Below are 15,483 nucleotides of genomic sequence, written 5' to 3'. Positions count from 1 at the left end.
TTCTGAATACAATGTTCTAAGTACTTCCAGACAGTAATTATGTCACCTCTTGACCTTGGGCCTGATTTGGGTATTAAAACAGGAAACAGAGAGAGAATGTAAGAAGAATTCATCTAGGTTTGAGCATGCTAAATACTAAAACTATAAAGATTATTTTGCCTTGAAAATTATCTTCATGAAGGCACTCTTGACCTCCTTGTTTCTCAAGCTGTAGACCACAGGGTTGAGCATGGGGATGATCATTGTGTAAAACACAGATGCGATCTTGTCAGTGTCCATGGAGTGACTGGAGCTGGGCCGTAAGTACATGAAGATGATTGTCCCATAGAAAATGGAAACTGCAGAGAAGTGTGAGGCACAGGTAGACATAGCCTTGTGGGAGCCTGAGGCTGAATGCCTCTTTACAATGGAGATAAAAATGATCGTGTAGGAAATCCAGATAACCACAAAGGCAACAAATATATTGAGGCTACCAACACAAATAAGGACAAGGTCATTAAAATGCCTCTCGGAGCAAGAAAGAACCATGACTGCTGGAAGATCACAGAAAAAGTCATGGACCACGTTGGGCATACAGAAGGAGAGGCTGAATGTGTTCACAGTGTGGATGGAGGCATTCAAGAAACCGCAGACATAGGAACCCATCATCAGACACATACACACACCAGTCGTCATGGTGGTGGTATAATGGAGGGGTTTACACACTGCTGCATAGCGATCATAGGCCATCAAAGCCAAGAGATAATTTTCTGTAGTAGCAAAGGCTGAAAAGAAGAACATCTGAGCAGCACAAGCGTTGTAGGTGATGGCCATATCTCCTAGAGTGAGTCCAGACAAGACCTTTGGAGTGACAGCTGAAGAATAACAAAAATCCACGAAAGACAAGTTACCAAGGAAAAAATACATGGGAGTATGGAGCCGAGAATCCAAGAGGAATAATAGAATCATTCCCACGTTCCCAACCACAGTGATGACATAGACAAAGAGGAAGATTACTATGAGGGGGGTCTGCAGAGCTGGGTCACTGGTTAGTCCTAGCAGGATGAATTGTGTCACTCTGCTCTTGTTCTCCATTAAAGTTGCATCTGGCAATCAGTAGACTCTGTAGCATGAGGGTCAGAGATATGATAATGAAGAATTCAAATGAAGAAGTACAATATGAATCACTTCAGGGAAGAAACAATTTGCACCAAGACTCTAATACCTATGTGATAATAGAAAGCTGCCTGGCATTGAATTTGATAGATTTCAATGGATAGTTGGTGTAATTTAAATATGTATGAATCTGTTGACTGAGAGGTAAGCAATTTACTATTTTGACATGCTGACTTGTTTCCATGAATCTATTCACCCTTTCACTTCTCACAGATCAATAGGAGCTGAGGGGTTGGGGGGGGGGGTGAGCCCAGAAATGGAGGGACAAAGGGTGAGCAAATGCAGCTGTGCTACTCACAAGACACTATATGTAAAATGAACTATACAACTTATAGGTGGGAATGGGAGGGAAAGACTGAGAGAGAGTGAAGGAAAGGATGATGTCCAAAAAGAAATATACTCTTGGGGGAGGCTGGGAAGGGACGTGAAGGGTAAACAAAAGGAGGAGGCTGCAATGCTTGGTAAGAAATGTACGCATTATCCTGCCCATGTAATTGTAACCCCTCTGTACAGTATGTTCACAAATAAAATTAAAAAAAAAGAAATATACTCTTTATCTTACTTATATAACTGTAACCCCTCTGTACACCATCTTTACAATAACAACACACATCTGTATGTATATTAAAAAGAACTGCTCTACACACCCTAGATGAACAGTAATGTCAGGAATAGGATGAGTTTGGACAAAAGATTAAAGTGCATTATAAGCTTGTTAATTCATTTATAACAATATCTAGATTTTTTTCATTTTAGTAGCTCTTTTTTGTTTCCTAACCTCCTATAATAGGTAAATATATAGCAAAAGAAAAAAGTAAGAATAACTAGAGTGTTATTTGTTTTACTTTTATTCCTACTTTGCAGAAGTAGTCATGGTGTTTCGTACCAAAATTCTTTGACAGAAGCATGGACATTTATTTCACAGACTCTACCAAGGTATCAAAAAACCACTGAATAATTCATTTATCTTTTAAGTAAGCCACAGCATCTATTCTTGCTTTCATATCAATTACACTTTACACTAGTAATGTATATGTATACAGAAGATGATCAGTATGCTGGAAGAGAAAAACATAATCAATTGATAAGAGTCAATTGGAAACCATAGAATCAGTCATGGAATCTGATACCAGGTATGATTAGAGGTGCATTCTCCATCAGGTTGTGGCTAAAATATTCCAAATTCTTTGAGGCAGGAATAAATAGAAAAAGGGGCAAGAAACATGAATCAAAGGCAACAGCGAAAAACACAAAACAATATGTTGGAAATGATCTGTACAGCTTGAGAGGGGGTTAGGGGAGAGAAAGTAGAAAAAAATGAGGGAAGGGGTAACAAGTTTGACAAGAAATGTACTTATTATAGCACTTGTGTAAATATAACCCCTCCGTACATCACCTTGACAATAAAGCAACCATTCAAGAAAACATGAATCTGTTTCTAAACTTACCTTAAGTTATTTCTGTTTCATCTGTAATCACAGCTACTTGAGAGCTAGAAATCAGGAGGATTGTAGTGCCAAGTCAGTTCAGGCACAAATTCAATGGGACTCCGTCTCAACCAAGATGCCAGCCATGGTGGTCCGCCACATAGGAGGAATAAATAGAAAGGCTGGTGTCCAACGCTGGACCTAGCCAAATAAATACCTTGTACATAGATTGCCAAATAGGTGTCTTGTGGTGTAGTTATGAATCATTGTGCATTTTTTTTGACCACCGTGGAGGCTCACTGCAATTCCACAGGTCAGAGGAAGGACTACGTTCTAACTGTTTTTGACTCAAATGAAAAAGAATAATGACCCATGAAGTATAGCTTTATTGCATGTCCTCTTACATGATGTGATGTGGAATTGTGTGAGGATTTCATAGACTAATCTGGAAATAATTAGACAAACTTAGAGAACTCTGGAGATTACTCTGGTGACCATCTTCACCTCCCAATACTACCTCCTGGGGAAGAAGCAATTAAAACATGTGAGGGGATCATTGTGGGTATTGTAATGGGCACATGTTTTTGTGTTACTTGTTATCTCTTAATTTTTTTTAAATAATCCATTTAATACATAATGCCCATGAAGTTAGACAAACATTTTTAGTATGCAATTCTAAAAGTATTATTAAGCTCATGGCCAGGTAAACCACAGCAAGATTCAACTAAACTAGTTCATCATTGTTTCTTCAGCCTACAGCCCTAAGAATAAAGAAAATTGTATTCAAGTGTTGTGACTTTCTTACAATGTGCTAAATCCTGGAGTATGTGTTCTTTGATTGTAGTATACTTACCTAGCAATTAAGATCCATCCTTATTGTTGAAAGCTTTTATTGACTAAAGATTAGGATGCCATTGCATGAACAATACAAATTATTTTGATTGTACAGTGGAAAAAGGTCTGTACTCATGATAAGATTGTGTTATTTGTAAATAAGGGTGCTTCAAATATTTGCCGAAGAGTTTTGTGCAGGGCTCTGCTTTTCCGACAGTTGAAGTGTGATGTATATATAGGTATCAGGTTGATTTTTCAAATGGTAGGTTTTGTTTATTCAAACAGGAAATCACCAAATGGCTACTTTCTGAAAGTAGCTTCTGTTTAACCTTCCACCAGAAATCAATTCAAACTTGCACATTTTTATCCATATTTCATACTGAACATTTTTCATTATTTTAAATTTTGCTTTCATTTCCACTTGCAAAAGATTGCTAACTATTCTTCATCACGTATCTAGGTTATCATCCCAGTTGAATGTAGAAATGATTTTTTTCTTGCAGATTAACTCATTCATTTGCATAGTGTGTGCCAGTTCTCGCTGCTCAGCAGGCTTATCTCATCATCTCAGTTCAAGAGTATTGGGATTAAACATTTGTTCTGTGCATCTAGTTTACTTCACTAAATTTAACTTTGCTTGGAAGGAGAAAATATTGTCTTATTATCTAGGCCGTTGGGAAGGGTTGTAACATGATACATATGACTATATATTTTATATGTCATATAATATGTATTACATGGTATATGTCAGAAAATATGCATCGTGTATATAATATACATGTGCAATGCATTATATAATATATTTTTTATTTTTTTTTCTTTTTGGGTCCGGTCGTGGTGCCTGAACTCTGGGCCAGGGCGCTGTCCCTCAGCTCTTCAACTCAAGGCTAGTGCTCTACCACTTGAACCACAGCACCACTTCTGGCTTTTTTCTTTTTGCTTATGTGGTGCTGAGAAATCGAACCCAGGGCCTCATGCATGCAAGGCAAGCGCTCTACCACTGAGCCACCTTCCCAGCCCTATAATACATATTTATAACATTTGATGCAGCATAGGTGACAATATAAGTACTCCAATAATCTTCCAGCCCCAATTTCACCAAGTAGGAGAGTAACAGATATAAATTATGGACTGTGGAGAAAACATGTATTATCATTATCATCATCATTATCAATATTATTAGTACTAGTATTACTATTATAAGACTTCATATACTGTTTGCAGAACATACAGGTCCCTACAATTGTCTTCGTTCCTTCTGAGGTAATCACTGGGATCCGTTTTCTGATAGGGGTTGGTATAGATTGTAATTCCTTCAGCAGCCAATAAAGTTAAGAGACACCACACACAGAGAGCTATACTCTTCTAGGCAAACAATGCAATCTGCTGGCTGTAGCGTGAGAAACACATCTGTAGGATGCTAAAGAATGTGCCCCAGATATAGGGCTCTGAATAGAGCAAATCAACGTGTCGTGCACAGTAATAGCATGTCGTGGTGATGGTGTTCACGGTACTAAAATGAGAGATTCATCTGGATAATTTCGAGAGTTATACGTACAACTACCAATCCTTTATAGCACAGACCCTTGAGGTTGTGGATTAAATGTTCAAAGAGATTTTTACTGCGGAGAAATGCGAAACACACAAACAAAAAATTTCTTCCAGAAGCAAATCTGTTAGTTTCCTGGAAAATTCACCAAAGATCTGAAGAACTTAATGAATATAGAAGAAAGTGACAGAGTATACTATTTAGAAAAATATTCATCAAACTTCAGGTGATCTCAAAGGAAAACAGAGGAACGAAAAACTGATCAACAAAAAGCCTTGATTGTGAGCTATGGTGTTTTGGGGTTTTTTTTTGGGGGGGGGGTCCAGTCATGGGGCCTGAACTCTGGGCCTGGGTGCTGTCCCTTAGCTCTTCAGCTCAAGGCTAGCACTCTACCACTTGAGCCACAGCACCACTTCCAGCTTTTTTCTTTTTGCTTATGTGGTGCTGAGGAATCAAACCCAGGGCCTCAAGCATGCAAGGCAAGCGCTCTACCACTGAGCCACCTTCCCAGCCCATACAGTGTTTTGTTGAAAGGCACTTAAAACTTGAGGATCTGAGGCCTCGTTGGAGGAAGAAGGCCATTGATACCTGCCATTGGTTCGGTCTTGCCCTGGTTCCTTCTTATATCCTGATGTACATCTTGTCTGCAATGGGGTGAGGTGGCTTTCCCCACCACCTACTACTTGCTATGATGTTTCAGACTCACCATTATCTAGAAAAATCACACTGGAGAGAAAGAAAACCTACCTACATAACCTATGTGAAACCATCTGAGAATATTCCAGGTACATTTGATTAAATGAAATAATTAAGTGGAGAGGACATTACAGATATATACAATGTGGGAAAGCCTTCAGATGTTCCAATTCTTTCAAAGATTACCCTTCATATTTTAGTTTTTGTCATCTTAAATAACTGCACAAAGGAGTTGTGATTTAACAAAGCAGTTTATGAATATAATGCACCTTGATCAGTGCTACCATTTTCCATATTCTCACTCATCCCTCCCCTACCTGCCCCTTCCCTCATTAGACTTTACTTTGTAGGATATACATTGGATTCTTGGCTACGTTCTTCCCCTCTTCTGCTTTTCATTTGTCTATCCCTTTCCCCTTGACACCATCCCACCAATTTCAAGTACTGCTTGTACTTGCTTCTTCAAGTACCTGCTTCTTGGTCAAAGATTTTCAAAGACATATAGAGATGCACAGTAGACAGAAAGCCTGTGTATAAGCAGTGTGGGAAAGTCTTTACATGTTCCATTTCCTTTCGAATAAGAAATAAAAATTCACAGTGGAGAGAAATATTGCTCTATATAGTTTTTTTTTTTTTTTTTTGTCGGTCGTGGGGCTTGAACTCTGGGCCTGGGCGCTGTCCCTCAGCTCTTCAACTCAAGACGAGCGCTCTACCACTTGAGCTACAGCACCACTGAGAAATATTGCTGTGTAAACAACATATGACAGCATTCAGTCATCCATGTTCCTTACACCAACATGAAAAAACTCATATAGGAGAGAGCTCTATGTATATAATCAATGTAGGAAAGACTTCAATAATTTCACTTCATATTTTAGACTCTATTTTTTTTCTTTTTTCTTTTTGGTCTGTGGTGGGGCTTGAACTTCGGGCCTGGGCGCTGTCCCTGAGCTCTTCAGCGCAAGGCTAACACTCTACCACTTGAGCCACGGTGCCGCGTTCTTTCTTTCTTTCTGTTGTTGTTGTTAACTTTTTTTAATTATTGTGAGAGGAGTTACAGAGGAGTTACAATTACGTGGGCAAGCAATGGGTCCACCTGTATCCCTATTTAAACAATTTGTTTTTTCCCTTCCCCTCCACAAATTATACCAATATCAAATACAGTGAAAGCAGGGGTTATATTGTGGGGGAGGGACATACAAAGCAACAAAGAAATCATCTTATAAATATGTTAAAAACAATCACAAGAAAGAAAAAACATTTGAGTCCTTATCTTGGGGTTCATTTCCCTAACATCAGCTTATCTGACCGTTTCTGCTTCTCTCAGGCATATACTAGTTATTGCAAATAAGGGAACCCATTGGGACCTATGTTTCTTTGCACTTGGCTTACTTCACTTAATATAATTTTTCCCAAGTCTTTCCATTTCCTAACAAATGGAGCAATGTCATTCTTTCTGATGCAGGCATAGAATTCCATTGTGTATATATACCACATTTTCTTGATTCATTCATCTACTGAGAGGCATCTGGGTTGCTTCCATATCTTAGCTATGGTAAATAATCACAGCGCCACTTTCATTTCCTATTTTAATGAGAAAATCTCATAACAAAGAGTAATAATGCTAAACAGAAAGTGAACAGGCCCCACTATCACATGACCTTGCTAAGAGTGATGAGAGGCTAACAGTAGAAAGACCAGGTCTGGGTTTAGTTCATATGTGTTCATATAAACATATATGTGTTTATATAAACATATGGTTGCATATATATTGTTTATAGATATGCAAACAGCATGGTGAAAAATGGACTAAATGGGTTGTTTGAATGTTCTCAGCACAAATGTAGGAACATCCACTGACACCTAATCCTGTGATTGTGAAGATATAAGAAAGTCAAAAATTGTAATAAACAGTTATTTCTAATATAGTCAAATTTTATAAATATGGGTGTAATACATTACTGTATTTACCAGTGGCACATTTTTTTCAATTTTGGTCCATATTAGGTGTACCATAAGGGTTTTTAAGATAGATTCCTTTAGGAGAAAAACAAAGGAGGGGTAATAATGCTCAATTGGAAGTGTACTTGACTTACTCATATAACTGTAACCCCTCTGTACAGTATCTTTACAATAAAAATATATTAAATAAATAAATAAATTGCTTCAAACAACAAAAAGGTATATTTTATTTGCTTTAGGGAGGTGTACAAAAGAGTTGCCATTCAACAGAGCAGGTTATGAATCCAGTGCCTCTGGATCCATGTCACTCTTCTTAACGTTCGCACCCACCCTCCCACCGCACCCCCTTCCCTCGGTTTTCCTCATTTCTAGGTTATGTATTGAATGTTTTCCATGTAGCACAGCAATTTACGTATACAATGCACCTTGATCTGTGTTGTCCACTCCACAGCTTCACTCCCCCATTTCCACCTACCCTTCCCCTTATTTTTCACAGTTCTGTGGCATGAACAATGCATTCTTGCCTGCATTCGACTCATTTTTTTCCATTCATTCTTCTACCCCTTCCCCCTTGCAGGTACACATTTCTTAGTACTCATTTTGTTGGGCTTTCTAAAGAATTATACAGTTTGTGTTCTTCATAGTTGATTACACTTCATTTAATTAATTTATAACCACTTGGGTGGCACCCAGTGTTCCTACTTAAAGACTTATAGGCACAATGTAGTTTCCACTAATGAGGAAAACCATGCACCTGTGTTTCTCTGGGTCTGGCTTACTTCACTTACCATAATCATCTCTAGGTCTTTCTACTTCCTTATGAATGGCTCAACGTTATTCTTTCTGATGGATGAGTAGAATTCCATTGTGTATATATACCACATTTTCTTGATCCATTCATCCATTGAGGGGCATCTGGGCTGATTCCCTATCTTGGCTATGGAAAATTGTAGTAACCTGTTATTTTTAATGTAATCAAAGTTTATAAATATAAGTTATATAAGTAATATACACGTATATTACTGTATCTATCAGTGGCATTTTTTCAGTTTTAAGTGTATATTAGGTGTACCAGATGGGGTTTTAATGTACTATTTCTATACATGTATATAATATCCTTTGAACATGTTCACTCCATTACCCTTTTTCACCCTTCCATTCTCTCTCTTTCCTCTTTCTTGCAGGTTTTTAATCTTTAAATAGTTATACAAAAAGGTATCAATTCAATATGTCAATTTATGAGTACAGCGCATATTGCTCAGTTTCACCCCTTCCATTATTCTTAAAGTAGGTATTTCTATATTTTGTAGTTATAAATTTCACTCTTGTAAATAAACATTGAGGGAACATATTTACATAAGTATTATTCAACTGATATTGTCTTTTAAATTCAAATCAGGTAAGAATGTTTCTGTACATTAAAAAACACTTCATTACAGGGGCTGGGAAGGTGGCTCAGTGGTAGAGCGCTTGCCTGAGGCCCTGGGTTCGATTCCTCAGCACCACATAAGAAAAAAGAAAAAAGCTGGAAGTGGCGTTGTGGCTCAAGTGGTAGAGCACTAGACTTGAGCTGAAGAGCTGAGGGACAGCGCCCAGGCCCAGAGTTCAGGACCCACGCCCGGACCTCCCCTCCCCAAAAAAAACAAAACACTTCATTACTATCAATTAATCGTTCAATGGAATTCATTTTGATACATTCTTTTTTTATTGTGAAAATAGTGTACAGAGGGGTTACAATTACATGGGCAAGATAATGAGTACATTTCTTATCAAGCATTGTAGCCTCCTCCTTTGTTTCCCCTTCCCATCCTTTCCCATCCTCCCCTGCTCCCCTCCCACTCAATCCTCCTCCGTCCCCACCAAAGTTATAAAGTTCGTTTTCGACATAACGATTTGTACATCTCATTGTTGCAATATGTCCACCTGTATCCCTAGTTAAACGATTTTTTTCCCTTCCCCTCTACAAATTATACCAACATCAAATACAGTGAAAGCAGGGGTTATACTGTGGGGGAGGGACATACAAAGCAACAAAGAAATCATCTTATAAATATGTTAGAAACAATCGCATGAAAGAAAAAAACATTTGAATACATATCTTAGGGTTCATTTCCTTAACATCAACTTATCTGACCTTTTCTGTTTGACTCAGACATATACTAGTTATTGCAAATAAGGGAAACCATGGGACCTATGTTTCTTTGGGCCTGGCTTACTTCACTTAATATAATTTTTCCAAGTCTTTCCATTTCCTAATACATTCTTATATGTATACAATGTTCTTGATTAAATTCTTGCCCCTGTATTGTTCTCTCCCTTCCCTAACCCATTCTTAATAAATTTTACTATTCCATTATCACAAATGCACATAAATTACCTGATCATACTCACCTTTCTTCATCTTTATATTGACAGGCTCTTATCAGAAGAAGAAATATGCATCACCAATAAATATACCAAAAAAATCAGAACCTTAACATAGGGAAAGTCAAGTCAAAATGATATTGTTATTCTCACCTCGCCCCAGGTAGAATAACTGTTATCAAGACAACGTAAATGTTTTGAGCATGCAGATAGAAATGAACCTTGTACATTATTAGCAGAAATGTAAATTGATCTAGCAACTATGGTAATCAATATGGAGGTTCTTTAGAAAATTAAAAATAGAATACATTATCTAGATATTCTGTGTCTGGGTATATACAAATAAGAATCACAGTTTACATAGAAATGCCTTTATATCCATATTTATTTTTGTATGTTCACCATATAGACACATAAACAAACAATATACATTTTTATTTATTTGTTTATATTTATCTTAAAGTAGTTTAAAGGGTTTCAATTCAACATGTTCATTTGAATGGACATGTTCAAATGTCCAATAGAGTTCTATTCTAACAAAAAGAATGAAAAAATTATGGACTTTGTAGGAAAATGGATAGAATTGAGATAATTATATTAAGCAATTTAAGTCCAAACTTACAAACATAAAAATTATACACAAAAAAATTCCACACAAAAATATAAAAAATTAATTGGAGATATGGAAGGAGAAAAGCAAGAGGTAAAACAGATGAAAAGAATAATGGGAGTAGATTATGATATTAAATTTCTATCTGAAAGAAAATATTTAAAATCTTTAGGTTCTGTAGTTTATCCCCCAAAATATGAAAGTAGTAATCATAAACGACTCTGTGTCATTATAAAATAGAAGTACTAATTTTGATTAAATTTCAGGTTTACATAGACATTGTTAAAATGTGCAAATAAGCGATATATATACTTTTATTTACTTGTACATCCTGGTTTTTCCTAATCAAAATTTGGGCTCTCAAAATACCATGGAAGAAGCCAGTCTCTGGTGACTCATGCCTATAGTTCTATCTACTCAGGAAGCTGAGATCTGAGAATTGTGGTTCAAAGCTAGGACGAGTAAGCCAGGCCCAAAGAAATATAGGTCCTATGATTTCCCTTATTTGCAGTAACTAGTATATGTCTGAGACAAGCAAAAAAGGTCAGATAAGATGATGTTAAGTGACCTCACCCCAGTTAGAATGGCAAAAATCAAGAACTCTAACAACAACAGATGCTGGAGGGGATGTGGACAGAAGGGAACCTTACTTCATAGTTGGTGGGAATGTAAACTTGTTCAACCACTTTGGAAAGCAGTATGGAGGTTCTTCAAAAGACTTCACATAGATCTCCCCTATGACCCAGCAATCCCACTTTTGGGCATTTACCCAAATGTTTACAGACAAGACCACACTAAAGCTACCAGCACAACAATGTTTATTGCAGCATTATTTACCATAGCTAAGACATGGAACCAACCCAGATGTCCCTCAGCAGATGAATGGATCAAGAAAATGTGGTATATATACACAATGGAATTCTATGCCTCCATCAGAAAGAATGACATTGCCCCATTTGTTAGGAAATGGAAAAACTTGGGAAAAAAATCATATTAAGTGAAGAAAGCCAGGCCCAAAGAAACATAGGTCCCATGGTTTCCCTTATTTGCAATATCTAGTATATGTATGAGTCAAGCGGAAAAGGTCAGATAATGTGAGGTCAGGAAAATGAACCCTTAGATATGTATTTTAATGTTTTTTTTTCTTTCATGCATGTGTTTCTAACGCATTTATAAGATTATCTCTTTGTTGCTTTGTATGTCCCTCCCCCACAGTATAACCCCTGCTTTCACTATATTTGATGTCAGTATAACTTGTGGAGGAGATGAGGAAAAACCAGTTGTTTTAAGGATACAGGTGGACCTGTTGCAACAATGAGAAGTACAAGTTGTCATGTCCAAAATGAGCTTTACAACGTCGGTGCGGGGGGTGGGGGTGAGGAGAAGGATTGGGATTGGGGGGGAGGGTGGAGGCTGGGAAGGGATGTGAAGGGTAACCCAAAGGAGGAGGGTGCAATGCTTGGTAAGAAATGTACGCATTATCCTGCCCATGTAATTGTAATCCCTCTGTACAGTATGTTCACAAATAAAATTAAATTAAATTTTAAAAATTAAAAAAAGATGATGTTAAGTGAAATGAACCCCAATATAAGGACACAAGTGGTTTTTTTCTTTCTTGTTATTGTTTCTAATGAATTTATAAAGTACCACGTGATATTTTGTTGTTTTGTATGTCCCTCCCCCATGGTATAACCCCTGTTTTCACTGTATTTGATGTTGGTATAATTTGGGGAAGAGAAGAGAAAAAAAATTGTTTAAATAGAGATACAGGTTGACCCATGGCAACAATGAGATGTACAAGACGCTATGTCAAAAAAGGAACTTTACAATTTAGGTGGGGGAGAGGGAGAGTGTATTTGTGGAGATGGGAGGGAAGGGATCGTAGGGGAAAATCAAAGGAGGAGGCAACAATGCTTGATAAGAAGTGTACTCATTACCTTGCTCACGTAATTGCTCATGTAACTGTACAGTATTTTCACAATAAAAAACCTTATTTTAAAAGAAAGTCCATGGGACTCATCTACAATTAACCACCAAAAGGCCAGAAGTAGAATTGAGGCTCAAGTTGTAGAGAGATAGCCTTGCGCAAAAAAGCTCATGGATAGTGCTAGACACTGGGTTCAAGCCCCAAGGCAGCTCAAAAAAAAGTAGCACAAAATGTGAACATGATAATGTTTTATCCAATTAAAAATTAATGATTCTTAAAATACTGGACTATTGCTGTTTCATAGGGGGACAAAAATCAATCTATGTATCATTATATCTTTATAAGAGGTGATTTGTTAAGGGTTGGATCTCAAATGACTCTGAAATGTGAGAAGAGCCATAATGTATTCCAGACAAGCTGTAGAACAAGGAAGGCTAAACAGTATAATTCATCTGATTTCAAAGACCTGAGAAGTGGGTGGTAGTGAGGCGTCACAAGTGTAAATTTTAGTAACTTATACTAGATGAATGATAGAGCATCTCAGATTCCAAGAGAAAAAGTTAGATACCCCAGTTAAAAAGGAAAGAGAAGGAATTTTCACTTTCTCCAACCTTTTCTTTCCAACTGACCACACCTCAATCAACAGGTTGGAGACTTCCATCACTGATGAGGAATAATCTGCTTTTGTAATTCTACTACTCAAAAAGTTTTCTTTTAGGACTATTTTGACAGAGAAACACATAGGAACTATTCTTATTAGCTATCAAAATATCACTTTATCTAGTTGACATATATAAACCATCATAGCCATTAGCCACATCACATTTCATTCAGGAAAATTTGCCACAAACATTTGCATATGCCCTCAATGGACATGTGCATGCTAGAAATCCTATTTGTGGGCTCCTTTATACATTTGATTTTCATGTGTTTGTCTGTAAATGTCATTTAAAATTGTACAAAAAATGATCAACTATAGAAATAGCGCTTGTAAGTTTTTCACCAATAGACTCAAAAATATAAAACATCATTCTGGTTCTATGCTTCTGGATATAATATTTTTGCTTTCCCCAATAAGAAAAGACTGCTGCAGAGGTAAGGAGATCATTCATAGCAGCACTTGAATTAGTGTAGATTTTTTAAATAACTCAGTGTATACATCTGAGAGGAATGCATCTGTCTATGTAAAGAATATACCAGAAAGTTGAAGTTAAAACCATAAAAATTATCTTGCCCCCAGGATAATCTTTTTGAATGCATTCTTGACCTCCTTGTTCCTCAGGCTGTAGACCAGAGGGTTCAGCATGGGGATGGCCATCGTATAAAACACAGATATGATTTTTTCTGTGTCCAAGGAATGACTGGAGCTGGGCTGTAAGTACATGAAGATAATAGTTCCATAGAAAATGGAGACGGCAGTGAAGTGAGAGGCACAAGTGGACACAGCCTTTCGGTAGCCTGCACCAGAGTGCATCTTGAGGATGGTGATAAAAATAATCAGGTAGGAGATGATGATGACCATGAGAGCAACGAATATGTTGAAGCTGGCCACATAAATAAGAACCAGATCATTGACGTGCCTGTCAGAACACGAGAGAACCATGACAGCCGGGACATCACAGAAAAAGTGATGGACCACATTGGGCCCACAGAAGGAGAGACTGAACGTGTTTGTAATATGAATGGAGGCGTTCAATAAACCGCAGGCATAGCAGCCTACGATCAGAGACACACACACCTTAGTGGTCATGGTGGTGGTATAATGGAGGGGCTTACACACTGCTGCATAACGGTCATAGGACATTGAAGCCAGGAGGTAATTTTCCACGTTCGCAAAGGCTCCAAAGAAGAACATCTGAGCAACACATGCATTGTAGGTCATGACCTTGTCTCCCATAAGGAGCCCAGCCATCACTTTAGGTGTGATGACTGAAGAGTAACAAAAATCCACTAGAGACAGGTTACCAAGGAAGAAGTACATGGGGGAGTGGAGATGGGAGTCCAGGAGAATCAGCAAGACCATCCCCAGGTTCCCAACCAGAGTGACTACGTAGATGAGTAGGAAGATGACAAAGAGGGGGACCTGAAGATTGGGGTCACTGGTCAGTCCCTGTAGGATGAACTCTGTCACTTCTGTCCTGTTCTCCATTGCATTTTCCTGACAATCTCCAGATGTTCTGTAGCCATGACATAATGAGGACAATATTATAAAGAAATGGAATTGAAGCTGAAAGTTACCATCAGTACAGTGTTTTCCTCCTTCATTGTAGAAACAACTAGTACTTCAAGACTTTGCAGGAAGAGCATGGAAATGAAACCCAGTTTTGTGGACTCTTCATGTATAATGTTATCTATTTATTATTATTCTTTCTTATTCCCTATTTATTATTATTATAGTTCTGGACAATTTTAATGCATCAGCTAAAGAATATATATGTAAATTAACTGAATGATGAATGATTTAATAGCCTGGAAAAAATGTCATGTATAGTTGAATCTGTTCCAATTCACTTCTCCTAAGCTCAGCAAAACTGACTTCTCAGTGATGCTCACCTGCCAAAAATGGCTAAAGGTAGATGTTATAGATGTCACTGTATCCTCTAAGCAATGTTTGGGGGAAAGATTAAAATTTTATTCAAACATGTTAATATTTAGGACACCTTTATAGTTTAGAAAGGACCATTTTAATATTCCATACTTAGTTTCCTTTTTTTTGCTTTTGTTGGTTTCCTAACCCTTATGATAGGTAAACATACAGTAAACATACAGCAAAACTAGGTGACAAAAAAGAACAGATGTTCCACAACAGTTTAATTCTTATTCATATTTTTGCAGAAATAATCATGATTATTAATGATGGAACTGTCTACATTTTTTCTAAACATACACCTATGTGTTTCGAGAAAAGTATTGAGACCATCTCTTCCACTTCTTAACCCACATTCACTTCTCCTTTGCC

The 15,483-nt window shown here is 37.4% G+C and overlaps 2 protein-coding genes across 2 annotated transcripts; both read right to left on the bottom strand.

Annotated features, from left to right (window-relative positions):
- Positions 1-150: 150 nt before the first annotated feature.
- Positions 151-1,074, bottom strand: LOC138833545 (olfactory receptor 5B3-like). Its single transcript, XM_070031823.1, has one exon. The coding sequence runs from the start codon at positions 1,072-1,074 to the stop codon at positions 151-153; it is 924 nt and encodes a 307-aa protein (XP_069887924.1).
- Positions 1,075-13,749: 12,675 nt separating this feature from the next.
- Positions 13,750-14,673, bottom strand: LOC138833544 (olfactory receptor 5B3-like). The gene has a single exon (XM_070031822.1). It carries the CDS (start codon positions 14,671-14,673, stop codon positions 13,750-13,752), a length of 924 nt encoding a protein of 307 aa, XP_069887923.1.
- Positions 14,674-15,483: the final 810 nt, after the last annotated feature.

Source organism: Dipodomys merriami, unplaced genomic scaffold, assembly GCF_024711535.1.
Source record: "Dipodomys merriami isolate MVZ:Mamm:240054 unplaced genomic scaffold, mDipMer1.0.p SCAF_21, whole genome shotgun sequence".
Classification (NCBI taxonomy): Eukaryota; Metazoa; Chordata; class Mammalia; order Rodentia; family Heteromyidae; genus Dipodomys; species Dipodomys merriami.
Note: the sequence above shows the minus strand (reverse complement) of the source record. Positions and strands in the feature narration are given on the sequence as shown.

What these genes read in the sequence shown, in the direction of transcription:
- LOC138833544 (XM_070031822.1), bottom strand. Translation starts at nt 14,673, where the DNA reads ATGGAGAACAGGACAGAAGTGACAGAGTTCATCCTACAGGGACTGACC.
- LOC138833545 (XM_070031823.1), bottom strand. Translation starts at nt 1,074, where the DNA reads ATGGAGAACAAGAGCAGAGTGACACAATTCATCCTGCTAGGACTAACC.